At 47.9% G+C, this 13487-nt stretch overlaps 1 protein-coding gene across 6 annotated transcripts in view; it reads left to right on the top strand.

Annotated features, from left to right (window-relative positions):
- Window positions 1-12817, top strand: part of KLF15 (KLF transcription factor 15) — a 32364-nt gene extending 19547 nt beyond the window's left edge. For 3 of the 6 annotated variants that reach the window (XM_019620129.3, XM_085235928.1, XM_085235930.1), the window contains 2 exons: window positions 4671-5778; window positions 10865-12817. In XM_019620129.3, the coding sequence (XP_019475674.1) occupies window positions 4736-5778; window positions 10865-11033 (1212 nt within the window). In that variant the 5' untranslated portion in view covers window positions 4671-4735 and the 3' untranslated portion in view covers window positions 11034-12817. Of the gene's footprint in view, window positions 1-311; window positions 1144-1629; window positions 1643-2226; window positions 3630-4670; window positions 5779-10864 lie in introns of those variants that run through there. The other 3 variants (XM_085235931.1, XM_085235929.1, XM_003210150.5) reach the window with 3 other exon arrangements.
- Window positions 12818-13487: the final 670 nt, after the last annotated feature.

Genomic DNA, 13487 nt, shown 5'->3' with positions numbered 1-13487 from the left:
TGGAGGTGTAAAGAAACATTTAGATGTTGTACTGAGGGATGTGGTTTAGTGGGTGATACTGGTGATGGATGGTTGGACTGGATGATCTTGGAGGTCTTTTCTATCCTTGGTCATTCTATGATTCTGTGTTATTCTGTGTGAATTGGATGATCTTTATGCCATTCTATGATTTTATATCCATGCACATATATATATATAACTAGTGTACATACATACATATGTGTAGACAATAGTATTGTGTGTATATATGTATATATACATATACATATTGTGTATACATATATATGAATATATGTTTGCATATATGTGTGTGTATATATACATATGTTTGCACATATGTGTGTGTATATATACATATGTGTTTGTATGTGTATGTTTGTGTATATATTATGTGTATACAGATACACAAACAATACTGTGCACATATAAAACCAGTAATTTATATGCGTACATTAAACCGATCGTAATAATGCCGGGAAAGCCAGAAGCGATTTCCCACGGGCAGGAGAAGAACCGGGGTCCTGCACACCCCCGAGCCTTGCCCAGCCCGGGACTCGCACACCCGCGGAGATCCGCACGTGGCCGCGAACCGCCTTCCCCGGGGGCCGGGCCGTGCGATGCGCGGCTCCCATTGAGGCTGAACACGGGCCGGCCCCCGGCGCTGCGGGGCCAATGGGGGCTGCGGACGCGGTCGAGCCTCTCCCCGGCCCCCCCGCGGCCGCCGGCGCCGTGCCGGAGGGTTTATAGTACTACGCCGCGGGGCCGCGCCGCACCGCGCGCCGCCTCCCGGGGGAGCTGCGCCCGCTCCGCTCCGCGTCCCGCCGCGCTGTTGGGACCGGGGGGGTCTTCGTCGTTCTTCGGTTTAGTTCTGCGGGGTTTTTTTTTTTTCTTTCTTCTGTTTGTTTGTTTGTTTTCCGCCCGTTTGGCGGTTAAGTGGTTGATTATTTTTTAATTTTTTTTTTTTTTGCCGTTTTTTCGATTCTCCGGGTTTAAAATTTATTTATTTATTTATTTGTTCGTTAATCGTTTTGGTATCGCGTTTTGCGTTTTCAACGCTGTTTGAGAATTCTCGGCGTTTTCTCCCGTCTCTACTCTCTCCCTCCTCCCCCTACCCCCCCAAGGCCGGCTGGCGGAGGAGTTCAGGTAAGGGCGTGCGAGGGGTGCGCGGTCCGGCAGAGGAACCCCCGGTACCGCCATGGGGCGGGGGGGGGGGGCTGCGAGGGGCTGCCTATCCGGGAAGGTCACATTTTCCAGCGGTGGGAAAAAAACAGCTTGAGGAGGGAGAGAGGAAAAATAATATATTAAAAATAGGGAAAACTAACAAATAAACAACTGAACAGCCCCCCTCCTTCTTCCCCCCCCCCCCCCAAAAAAAAAAAAACAACCCAGACACAAGCAAAACCAATAACCCACTAAAAAAACAAGCAACCACATGCTTTGCAGTGGTGGAGATACAGCTGTGCTCGTGTTGGAGTGTGAGTTGTGCCCCCTGGGCCCCCCATGTCAGCACGTGTTGTTTTGGGGGTTCAGTGTGGGGGGGAGACGCTGCTGGCTGCCTTGAGTAGAAACCAAAGTTTGGGTGTGAAAGGGGTGGTCGGAAGAAAATAGGGACTTGGGGAGGGTTTTGAGGCTTCCCAAAAGGGTTGGAAAAAGGCAGGGAGGCCCCTAAATAGTGCTGTTATGCCCTGGTGTCCGATAAGCTGTGCGGCCACCTTGCAGCAGGGCTGGGAGCAGATGGGCTCTCTGGCTCTTGGCTTCTCGTTCCATATATATATATATATAATTTTTATTATTATTTCTTTTTCCTCTGACTTCCATTTTAATATGTTAGAAATTCACCGCTCACTTTGTGGCAGGAGTCAGCCTGCACTGATTTACAACCTATGGAGCAAGGGTAAATCCTGCAGGGATCGGCTCTAAACTTGAAAGAGCTGCAGCAACACACATAGCAGATGAGTGTCAGTGCATCTGAGCCCATGTAGCGCTGTGTTATCGGCAGTGTTGGGCTGACAGTCCAGAAGTGACAAACTGGGAAACAGTCCCCAGCTCTCAGCAAATTCCCAGGGCTTAACGTTTGGTGTCATTGTGAGACAGAATGTACCCTCTCACTCCCTTTATTATTATTTTGCTCTTTAAGCCGGTGGTTAGATGGACACATCTCAGCAGAACAACATGTTTTTGGCACGGGGGCCATCCTATCACTTTGGACCTCTCCGAAGGCGGCTGTGGTGCTGCACAGTTGAGCAGCTGCTGCCCCGTGCTGAGCTGCCCGTGCTCACATTGCTGTCAGGGATGGAGGTGCTTTATGTAAACACCATCATTCGTTCTCATAGCTCACGTAGCCCTGGCGTTTTGTTTTTGTTTTTGAAGCTCCTGATTTTGGCTGAGCCTTCGGACGAAGCAGGGATGAAAGCCTTCGGTTGTTGGCTTGGCCTTTAGGATAAAATATAGCTTGGGCTTGATCCTGCATTCCAGGCATTCCCCAAAATCCGCTTGGCTGCTGCGCGAGCTTTGGGAGCGTGGAATGCAGCCCCGGTGTGCGCTGTGCCTCATGTGTTCACCCTGACAGTCCCCATCCTCGTGAGACGCAGGTGGCACTGCGCACACAGACTGTCCCCTGCCAGCTCTGCTGCTCATTGCTCCTGTTGGCATTCCTTCTTTTCAGCCCTCATTCACACCAGGGTTTAGTTCTATTCCCTGTGTTTAGGACTGTGCTGATACGTGGCTTCCTGCCTCTTGCAGGCATTTAAAGAAAACCTGAGCTTTTTCCTTTTGCAAAAGGAAACCTTGCCAGCTGCTCGGAGTGCGCCAGCGTTTCTTAGAAAAAACACGGTGTGCTCTCAGCACCGCTCTGCTGCACTCCGGGCGGAGAGTTCCTCCAGCAGTGTTCGGTTTGTTGTTGGTTCTTTGAGCCGTGTGTCAAATTTCAGCTCTTCTGGCTCTTCACTTTTACTATAGGATATGGTTATAGGCTGAGCGCTAACCTCTGCGTGAACTTCCTCGCGCTCAGCACATGTGAGCGTTCGGAACTGCACAAACCAGGGGAACACGCGGGCTCGCTTCTAAGCAATTTCAGCCTCCATGTGTGGATGGAGGAGGAAGCTGTGTCTTTAAGAAATGAGGCTTTTTTTCCCCCTCTGTTTCCTGTAAAATATGAATAGATGCTGTCAGTGGGATGGAGTTCTCTGACGGTGCTGTGTGCCACGTTCGCTGCTGAGCACACATACGGCTTTTCATTATTCCCCAGAGAAGGCAAAGATGGGCAAATCTTGGAGCTGGGGCTGCAGTAGCAGCAGGAAGGCTCTTGTCCCTGCACGGAGCTATTGACTATTCATGGCAAAGCGTCCAAAGCGCAGAGGCAAAGCCTGTGGAAAATGACAGCGTGTAGCAAGCCTGAGTGGCATTTCCTTCACGCTGGTCACATGCCTCCTAATTCACACACGCACCCCTCATAGGCTGATCAAATGACTTCTATCTCTGCCCGCTGCATGCCTTCCCCAGAAAGAGTTGTTTTATTATGCACACGTAGGGCTCTGCTTTCAGTCAGTCACCTTCAGCCGATGACTGAGGGCCACTGTGCGCTCCGTGCGGGGGGATGTGGTCACTGCGAGGGGCACAGGCTCCAGCCAGTAAGCAACTTCTTTCTTTTCCCTGGGGAGCAGGAAAGAAAAAAAACAAACAAACAAAAAAAACCAACAGACCCACAGATACCCCTTCTACCTTCCCCGCTTCCCAATATCCTTTTGCTTAGCTTGAATGGGAGACCGTGGGACGTGCCCGGCTGTTGGCATGCTGTGGTGCTGCCTGTGTGCGTGCCATGGGGTTGGTGCTCAGTGCAGTCCCATAGGATGCCACTTCTGCAGGGGGAACTGGGACCATTCCAGCCTTCCCAGTTCAGCATCCAGCACAAGGCTTGGGTTACCTGGATCTCCGCACCCAAAGGGATGGGATGTGAAGGGATGGGGTGCAGGCAGCCGGCAGCTGGCCATGGTAATTAGCTCAGCGCTGTGCCAACCTTGTTAAGGGCAGTGCAGGTGATGATGACGTTGGCACACTGATTCATTACATCTGGAGGGGAAAATCCGCCTAGTGAATGCTGAAGCACAGTAAATATTTTTGGCTCCTGACAGATTGATCCCTGCATTACGCTGATTAGCCTGTATTTGTGGAACGGAGGAAGTTAAAAATAAGGTTGGTGGAAAGCTACAAGATGAGGGAAGGATTTGCATTTTATGGACCCCGGCAATAAAATTCTTTTTTTGTTTGTTGGTTTTTCTGTTTTTTGGGGTGGTAAAAATTTCAACAATTTTTTTTTCTTCTCCCCTTCCCTTCTTTGGCTCTTGGCTTCACTACTAGGTGAGAGCCCATAATTTATTTCCTTTTGGCAGTAATATTCTGGAAGGGTGCTGTAAATCTAAAGCACATGCAGTTGTGAAATGATTTCTGAAAGAATTCTTTTGCAAATACGTGGTGCAATCCTGCAGAATGCTTCAGCCCTGGCAGTCCTTTAGGGGTGGCAAAGACGTAGCAAAGCGTGCAGCAGCATGTGCATGGTGAGGCTGTGTGCTTCGGACTTTTCTGCAAGCTGGAGGGCTTTGTGAGGTTTAGTTCATGGAGGTGAATAATTAAACTGACTTCTGACTGCTGTTGGTTTGTTTCCTTGCACCCAGGCTCTCACCTGAACCTTCGCTGTGTGGTATATGCTGCTGGGATACCTGTAAGAGCTTGCCCAGGAATGGTGGATCACCTGGTGCCTACTGATGAATCCTTTTCATCTACAAGATCTTCTCTGGGATACTTTAGGGACATGACAGCAGGGGTGAGGTCCTACCAAATGCTGCCCTCTCCTCTGTCAGAAGATGACAGCGACTCGTCCAGCTTTTGTTCTTGTTCCAGCCCGGAATCCCAGGTTCTCAGCTCTAGCTATGGAAGCACATCCAGTGCGGAGAGTCAGGACAGCATCTTAGACTACTTGCTGTCCCAGGCATCTTTGGGGAACACCGCTGCATCATGGTGGGACAAAAGGAGACTTCAGCCCATAGTGAAAGAGGAGTATTTTAGGTTGCCTGAATTCGCTGTGGATATGGAAGACTCTGGACCATTTCAGCCCACGCTTGAGGAAATTGAGGAATTTCTGGAAGAAAACATGGAGCTGGAGCTCAAAGAAAGACCTAAAAGTGAGACCAAGGACTTGAGAGCTTGCAGCCAAGTTTCTGTTGCTTCGCTACAGCAAAAAGACCATATGTTACCCAGTGCTACTTTAAAAGAGAGTAAAAATGAACAGTTGAACAGCTCGACGGAAGGTGGCCAAGCTTCAAATGGAGGAGTGTCCCTGGAGAATGGCATACCGGTTATGCTCCAAATTCAGCCTGTACAGATCAAACAGGAGTCCACCACGAGCCCTAGTTCCCAAGGACCAGCACAGGAGAACATTAAAATTGCACAGCTCCTAGTCAACATCCAAGGACAGACATTTGCCCTTGTGCCCCAGATAGTTCAGTCATCCAATTTGAACTTGCCCTCTAAATTTGTCCGCATTGCTCCCGTCCCCATCGCCGCCAAGCCAATTGGGCCAGGAGGCATGATCCAGGGTCAGACGGGAATCATCATGGGTCAGAAATTTCAAAAGAACCCTGCAGCAGAACTCATTAAAATGCACAAATGTTCTTTCCCTGGTTGTACCAAGATGTACACGAAAAGCAGCCATTTGAAAGCCCACCTGAGGAGGCATACGGGAGAAAAGCCTTTTGCTTGCACGTGGCCAGGTTGTGGATGGAGGTTAGTATCGGGGCACAGCAGTGTCTGATCCCCCCCCTCTAACTTGCTGAACAAATAGGTTTGCACTCTCATTTATAAACAATTTCTGTTCCCAAAGCTGGCTCGGTTTGCTTGAGAATTAAGACCTTTTTTTCCTGTTGGGTAATCCCATGGACTTGATATATTAAATGGCAGAGCATCACCTGCTGCCACCAGTTGGATGAGTGTCTTTTTTAAAAAAGGAAAAGAAAAAGCCTATTATAACTGGTATTTTGTACTAAGATGGTCAGATCAAGCTTGTAACTGCAGGCAATACCTTGCAGCTGTGATAGCCTGTTTGCAAAACGGCAGCTGCTGCAGGTGCTCAGCTGGTACCAAATGAGCGGGGTGCTTTAGGGCAGAATCATGGTGTGAATCAGGGCTGCATGGGGCTAAACGTGGTTGGGGAAGAGCTGTGCTAAGTGAGTATGGTTAAGAAAAGCAGCATTCTGTGCAGTTTTGTAGAAAACACGCTCCATCCCACGCCTTCTGCAAGTGCTGGCAGTGGCACTCCAGGCTCTCTGGGTTTTATTCTCTGCACTGATTGAGAAAAATGCGTGGGTGCTGCTCAAAGTTGCAGAAAACTGTCAGATGTAACAGCATCCCCAGAAGGCTAAGATGGAATTGAATGGAAGATTGCAGGTTTGATTGAGCAAAGCATTTTGTAGAGGCAATCTCTAATTTTTTTTTTTCTTAATACTAGTTGAAAAAATTAAAGAAGAAAAGTTGAATTTCTTGCCAGAGACTTTGATGGAGGCCTCTGTCTCTCCTTCCAATTAGCTGCGCTAATAGTCTGCCTGCTGGCAAGTGTTAATAAAAAGCCACGAGTTATGATGGGAGCAAAACATAGCCTTAACTCCCTTGTATTAACTTAAACCAAATTTCTTTCAAAGAATATCCTTCAGAGCTCCAATGAGCAATGGCTAGTGAGGAAATAGGTGGTGATCATGGGTAACACAAGGTAAAAAGTAACAGGAGAAACTGTGAGTAAAAATGCAACTTTGTGAGACAAGGCAGCAGTTAGAGATGGCAGAATTGGATGCAGGGAAAAGGTCAGAATGTGGCACAATCCTCTGTTCCCAAACTGGCCCAAATTTGAAGTTTGCCTCCTAGATGATTTGATTAAATTCATTTCTTTGATTATTATATATATATACATATTTTTCCTCCCCATTTCAATTTGCGAGGCTCTGTGGATGGGTGGGGATTTTCTTTCGAAGCATGTGAGTGGTGTGGCACAGCAGAGGGCTCAGTGGCTGCTCAGGATGTGCTGAAAGCAACACCGTGTTGTTCAGCCCACTGGTCCCACCAGGCACAGACACTTTGCCCCTGGCCTGTCGCAATGGCACTCATTCCCATTTATTTTGTTGTGAGTGTGCATGCTGGAGACAGCAATACTCATCCTGCCCCTGGGTCTTGTGTTGGGTTTCCCTGTACAAAAATCCAGTTTCTGTGGCAAATACATGTAGCACGTGAGGTTTGGATCTGGTCCATGCCGAGATTTACAGCAGGGCTTCCTGTGACTTCTGTGGCTCAGGATCAGGAGTGCGAAGTGCTGCCTCTGGGTGATCTGCTCTAACTCTCTCTTTCTGTAGAGAAGACATTTTCCAGGTTGCAGAGCTGGGGGGAAGCATGTAAGGCAAGGAGGGGTGGAGGCTGAGCATTGCAGCTGGGTGCTGCGGGGGTTAAGGCATGGGATGTGTTGTTGGGGGGACCTGAGGCTGGTGGCCGTACCTGCAGCATCCTTCCGGGTGAGCAGCCCAGAAGGGCTCTGTGCACCCTGCTCCCATGTCAGACCCTGCTGAGTGCTGAATTGCTCAGCCCCTTCCATCAGTACAGAATTGTTGCCTTTTCCAGAAGTGCAGTCAGAGCAGTGTCCCACATGACTTACGTCAAAGCATCCAAATCCTCTGTCCTCCCCCAGTTTTAGATCATCTTGAATGAATTTAAACACTAAAGCACTGCTGGGCTCTGCATCCTCCCCCTTTCCCCACATTCTTGTGCTTGTGTATTTATTCTTCTCTGAAGACACTGAAGTGTGAGCTCACTGAAGATGGTCATTTCAAAAATACAACAAAGGTTGCTATATGGGGGGGGACTGAATCTCACCCTCCTTGCTGGGCAGTGCTGCTGTGTGGAAGCTGCATACACCAGGGTAGGGCTGTGTGCACTGCAGACCCTTCCTCAGCCCCTGTGACAGTGGGAAGGCCAACGAAGAGGCTGAATCTTGGCACTGGATGTGCTTGGCAGAGTGGAGGAGGTGTTGAGGTAACGCACTGTGCTCCGTACTCCTCTGTACCCATGTGCTGATCCGTGTCTTCTGCCATTGGCAGCCTCTGGTTCTCTGCTCTTGAGATGGCTCCATCAGCATGCGGGGATGGCCCAGCAGCTCTGCCGTGTCAGGAGCTGGAGAGCTCTTGCTGTCCTTCCACTTGGCAGCAGCATGAAAAGCTGTGGGATTAGGCAATACTGTTCAAATGTCCTGCACATCCTTCATCTGGAAGCACTTCCCATAACCCACTCTGCACGAGACAGCCTGTGTGTGAGGATTTAGATGCTGGGAGCAGCTTAGGATGCATCCAGGGCCTACCCTGCACCAGAAGGCAAAGGCACAACCTGTGGTGGCCCTGGGGCTGGTGGCCATGGTTGGGACCATGGAGTCCCAGCTGAATGTACTGACCCTGATGCCCTGTGCACCATGGGTCCTTGCATGGCTGGGAGTCCCATGCGTTGCAGAGCTCCAAGATTGTTCTCTGAGGGAGATATGGTTACAGGTAACCACCAGAGAGAGGGATGAAGGAGACTTTCAGTTTCTGTGGGATTGCCCAGTTCCCTCTAACTTTCTTTTGAAGGAGGAATCCTGCAAAAAGCAATAAGCTGGGCTAGTTGAGGTCTTCCTTGGGGGTGCCCTGTTTTCATTTGAATTTGGCTTTCCGTCAGGGATTGTTTACAGCATCTTTGGGGATGGTTTCAGTGCCAGAATATGCTGCAAATATCGTGTCGCTGTGGAGCCAGGCCACCAGATCTCCCGGCTTCCTTGTCCTAACCTTTGCGTTGTTTTTTTGTAAACACACTGACAGCTTGACGTTTATTTCTGTGGGCTCCGTAAGATGATCTTTCCATGACTGCTGGAGAACAGTATTGCAACATTCCTGCCTTTTCAGCTAAGGACATCGTTATGAAGCAGCGAGTATTTTTATCGGATGAACTCATCTGAGCTCCCCGAGTAGGAGCAGAGCCGCTTGTTCCCAGTGTGCACCTCTTTCTCCTTCACCATCCACACATTTCCCACTGAAATGTGCTTGTGAAGCTCTTGTCAGGATTAGCTGCATATGTTGCAGATGGTGACCTTAACAGCCAAGGACATGGGACAAGGCAACACAGTCACATCTGGTTTCACTCTTCCTCAGGGTGATAAGTTGGTATATAAGAGGACGGCTCTATGCAAAGGAGATTTCCTCCCTCTGCTCCCTCTTTTCCTGGATGTGGTTGCCACTGTGGGCAACTGGTCCCTTCCTTGCCTAGCCAAATCCCACAGAGACAGCAAGGAATGAATTGGTGGCTCCATTAGCGCATCTGCCTGCTGCTCTTCTTGGTACCTGTGACTCTGAGGACACCAGAAGCAAGGGCAAGGCAAAGAAAGCAAGAGAATAGGCGAAGGATTTTCCCATAGAAAAACCCCTGGGATGGATGCATCCTTTCTGTGCCTCGCTCAGGATGAATATCTCCATCCACAGGGCTCTTTCTGAGCAGCAGCGCTTGTTTGAAGTGCTGTGGGAATGGAAGGAACCCTTCCCAGAGCCCACACCTCATTCTGCAGCTCATGGCAGGAGATCTCTGCTAATTAAAACCTTTATGTGGAAACTTTTTCTTTGCATGAAGGACTTATTCATAGGAGCCCAGCAGTCATGTTTTTTCCCTTTCATAAAAATAGTGTACCCTCCTGCTTGATGATGTGATATTTTGCTTCAGAAGGGCACATTTTTTCTACATGTTCTTTCCCCCATTTATTCCATTAGTGTCCATGACTTCATTTATTTATTGTAAATAGACAGCTGATACCATTTCTTGCAAGCTCGCTTTCTGTACCGCTCTTTGTTACTGTTCTGGCAACAAAACTCTTAATTGCCCTTTGTCAAGCAGCAAATTTTTTGTACCTATTTGGACAGGGCTGTTTTAGTGTGACATTGTTAATTAACCCTGCGGTTCCCAGTCATGTCCAGACTGGAAGAAGAGCCAGCTGCTGAGACCAAAGGATTGGCTGAGTTGAGTTCATTAATGCGTAATGTGGGACTCACGATGGCTGACTGGGGATGTTTCTGTTTAGATTGAAATTGGGAAACATCTAAAATTAAAATGACTCAGGGAGATAAATTTGGGAATTAGAGTCTCCATCTTGATTTCAGTTTGCCCCTGAAGTATCAATGCTAATGGTCATTGGAGCTCACCTGGATTTCAACTGTAATAACACTGAGCATCTCTGGTACTGATGTACTAAGTCTTTATTTAGCCAGCAGGAACATGTACCAAGGCCAATTTTTGGCTGAATCTGATAAACTGTGTAGCTTCTGTGTAGCTGTGTCTGGCTATTATCTGGGGCCCATCTCAGCATGCATCTACTGTGATGCTGGTGATGGAGCTTGGAGCAGTGCTGTGGGATGTTGGTTCTTCCCACTGCCTGAGAAGGATCTGTGCTTGGATTTGCGAGAGAGAGACTGAGGGACTGTCTTTGAAGGGGACTTGCGGAGGGATAAGCAGCAGAGCTGTCTCGGTTGAGCTGTTCCCTTATTATTTACCCTTACTATTGGGCTTTGTGCAAGTGTTCTACACACAAACATTACCTCCATGCATTGCACCAAGTTCAGAGTTTATGCGGGTTAATTGTGTGTTTCCATCACTGCTGCTGGCCACTGGTTGGGACCAGAGTCGTTCTGTTGTGTGTCCTGACCCTTTCAGTTTGCTCATTTGGGCTTTTCCACAAGGAGAGTCTCCCAGTGACCCGAGGGGATGTTTTGAGGCCATAAGGGAATTTATTCACTTGTCTCAAAAGCCTTCTCCTCTCTTGCAGGTTCTCCAGGTCAGATGAGCTGTCTCGGCATCGGCGCTCCCACTCAGGGGTGAAACCCTATCAGTGTCCCGTCTGCGAGAAGAAATTCGCTCGAAGCGACCACTTGTCCAAACACGTCAAGGTGCATCGGTTCCCGCGAAGCAGCCGCTCTGTGCGCTCCGTGAACTGACTGCTCCCACCTCCCCTCCCGCAGCCGTCCCACAGCAGCCGATGACAGCACTTTGCTCACTATATTTCTAGTGATAATTTATTTGTCTTCACAGAACAGTCAATGCTGTTACTTGATACCACCGTGTCCTTTAAAGATGATTTGAGAACGAAGATATTTTGGGGTCAGGGGAGGGGGATGCTTCTTCCTTTTTTTTTTTTCCCTTTTTTTTTTTTCTTTAAGGATGCTTTTTTTTCCTCTCTTTCTATCTTTCCCTCCTTTGCTGCTGCTTCTTTTGGAAATTTTTATTTTTAGCTGTTTTCTGCTGCACAGGAAAATGTAAGGGTTGCTTTCTGCTAGTTAATTATAGCCCTGGCATTCCTGAGGGCTTTGCTCATGTACAGGCCATTCATTGTGAGTTTTTATTAAGCTGCTCTATTTGTCCAGTTTGGAAACAGCAAATTCCTTTTGAAATGAAAACAACTCCTTTGTTTTTGGGTCGCCTGAGCCAAGGATTTGTAGGGGCCGGCCATAGGAGGAGGAACAGTGGGAGTCAGGGAGAGGGAGAGGCGAGACATGCGAGTACTGGAACGTGCCTCTACACCGCTCTCATTTCTCCAGCTTGCATTTACCTTTTCCTTGGTTAGGGCTATATATAAATATTTATGTATATATATTCATACATACATACATATATATATATATATATATATATATATATATTTAAGCTATGATGTACCCCAAACAAACCCAAAGCTCAGGCTGGATGAAATGGTTTGGCGCAGAGGCCTTTTGGTGTGACTCACTGCATCCCATGTGCATGTTTTTCCTGTCCTGTGCTACCATTGAGGGTGAAAGGATGCCCACAAATCGAAGGAAAATCTGCTTTCCTTTGCCTTGAAGCATCCACTGCCTTTAGCAGAAGAGCTGTTGTCTAATATGTAAGGCAGCAGGAGGCTGCTTACAAACGACTGTGCTCTGCACCTGTTGAGCACTGAGAACTCACTGCCTGCTCAGCTTGATACCTCACTGGCTGGGGCTGAGGCTCCATTTCCCTATCTGTCCATCTGTCTGGGTGTCCCAGTACCCAACAGTGGGTGCCAACCTGGTGAGCAAACACAAGGAGATCTTCTGTCCCAGGGTGAGCTTCAGCGCTGAACTTTTCCTTACCAACAGCCATGTCAGAGCTCCACACAGCTGGGGTGGGCGAATGGGTGAGAACAGCCAAAAGAAATCAGTTTGTATGGTAGTTGGCTAAGAAGGGAATTTAAGCAAATGATCAGATTGTAGCAGGCAAGTGATTGTGTTTCTTCTTGTTTCGTTTTTCCTTTTGAACTCTGGCAATTGTAAGAAGCTGTAGAAGAAAATAGAATTCAGTAATTAGGAGCGATTTTATAATGGATGTTGCATTTCCTTTCCATTCGCAGACGGCATCTGTTTGTCTTTTTGTTGGCAAAATGGGAAATAGAAAGCTGCGATCCTAGCGCCAGGCAGAGCGGGAGCCCGCACTGTGCAGGAACAGCAGGTCTAGCAAAGGCGAATGCATTCCTTTTGTCCTCTAGAAATTAATATAAATGAACTATCATCTATTGACTGGTTTATATCACATCCTATGAATGTATGTAAATAAAACTGTACATAGATGCATATCTATATAAAATATCTTTTAATAACATATCAAAATTTGTGTAAATTGGAAACAAAAATACCTATAAAGCCAGTGTACATAAGTTACAATTCTGTATATTTTCTTTTGTTCTTCATAAAAAATACTTTGACAATAAAATGAAAATGGAAATTTTAAATCCCTTTTTGAAATTATTATTCATCCATTTCCTTTGTCACCAGCTCCGTAATCAAGACGTTAGTGCTGGAAATTTTGATTCACCTGGATGTAGCCTTTCAGGTGCTGGTTAACAGAGAGGTGGTGGAGCACACCTCGAGTTGCCTTCAGTTTTTCTCATCCCGAAGTTCCTGGGAGGCATGAGCTGTCTCGCCGGAGCCCTCACACCTCGCCTGGCAGCGCTGGGACCCAAATGCCGTCTATGGTTTCTGCTGGCTGTGGAGCAGGTCTGCAGCTGCAGCCAGACTGCGGTTAATAAATTAGAGCAAGCAGGTTTTGAGGTTTTGAGGAAATTCAAGCTCTAGTGGCTAGCGTCAAGGAAGAGGGCTTCAGTCTGTTTGAGGCTGGGATGGTGACTCACTGCGTGACCCAGGGCAAAGGGCTCTATTGCCATGTGCCTCAGTTCCCTTTCTTGTAAAATGGGGACGGTGAATGCATCACGGTGACACTGTAAGACTTGATTTATGAATAATCCTTAGATGGAAGGAGCATGCAGTAAGACCAACAGTCACAGGATTGGATTGTGAAAGAGCAGCTCAGCACAGCAAAGGTGCCAAGGCGCTTTGGTTGGCTTTGCTGCGAATTCTACGTCTGGAAGAGTGGTGTTGGGACCTGCAGTATGGAGCATGCCT

Source organism: Meleagris gallopavo, chromosome 14 (assembly GCF_905368555.1).
Source record: "Meleagris gallopavo chromosome 14, MGAL_WU_HG_1.1, whole genome shotgun sequence".
Lineage (NCBI taxonomy): Eukaryota > Metazoa > Chordata > Aves > Galliformes > Phasianidae > Meleagris > Meleagris gallopavo.
Note: the sequence above shows the minus strand (reverse complement) of the source record. Positions and strands in the feature narration are given on the sequence as shown.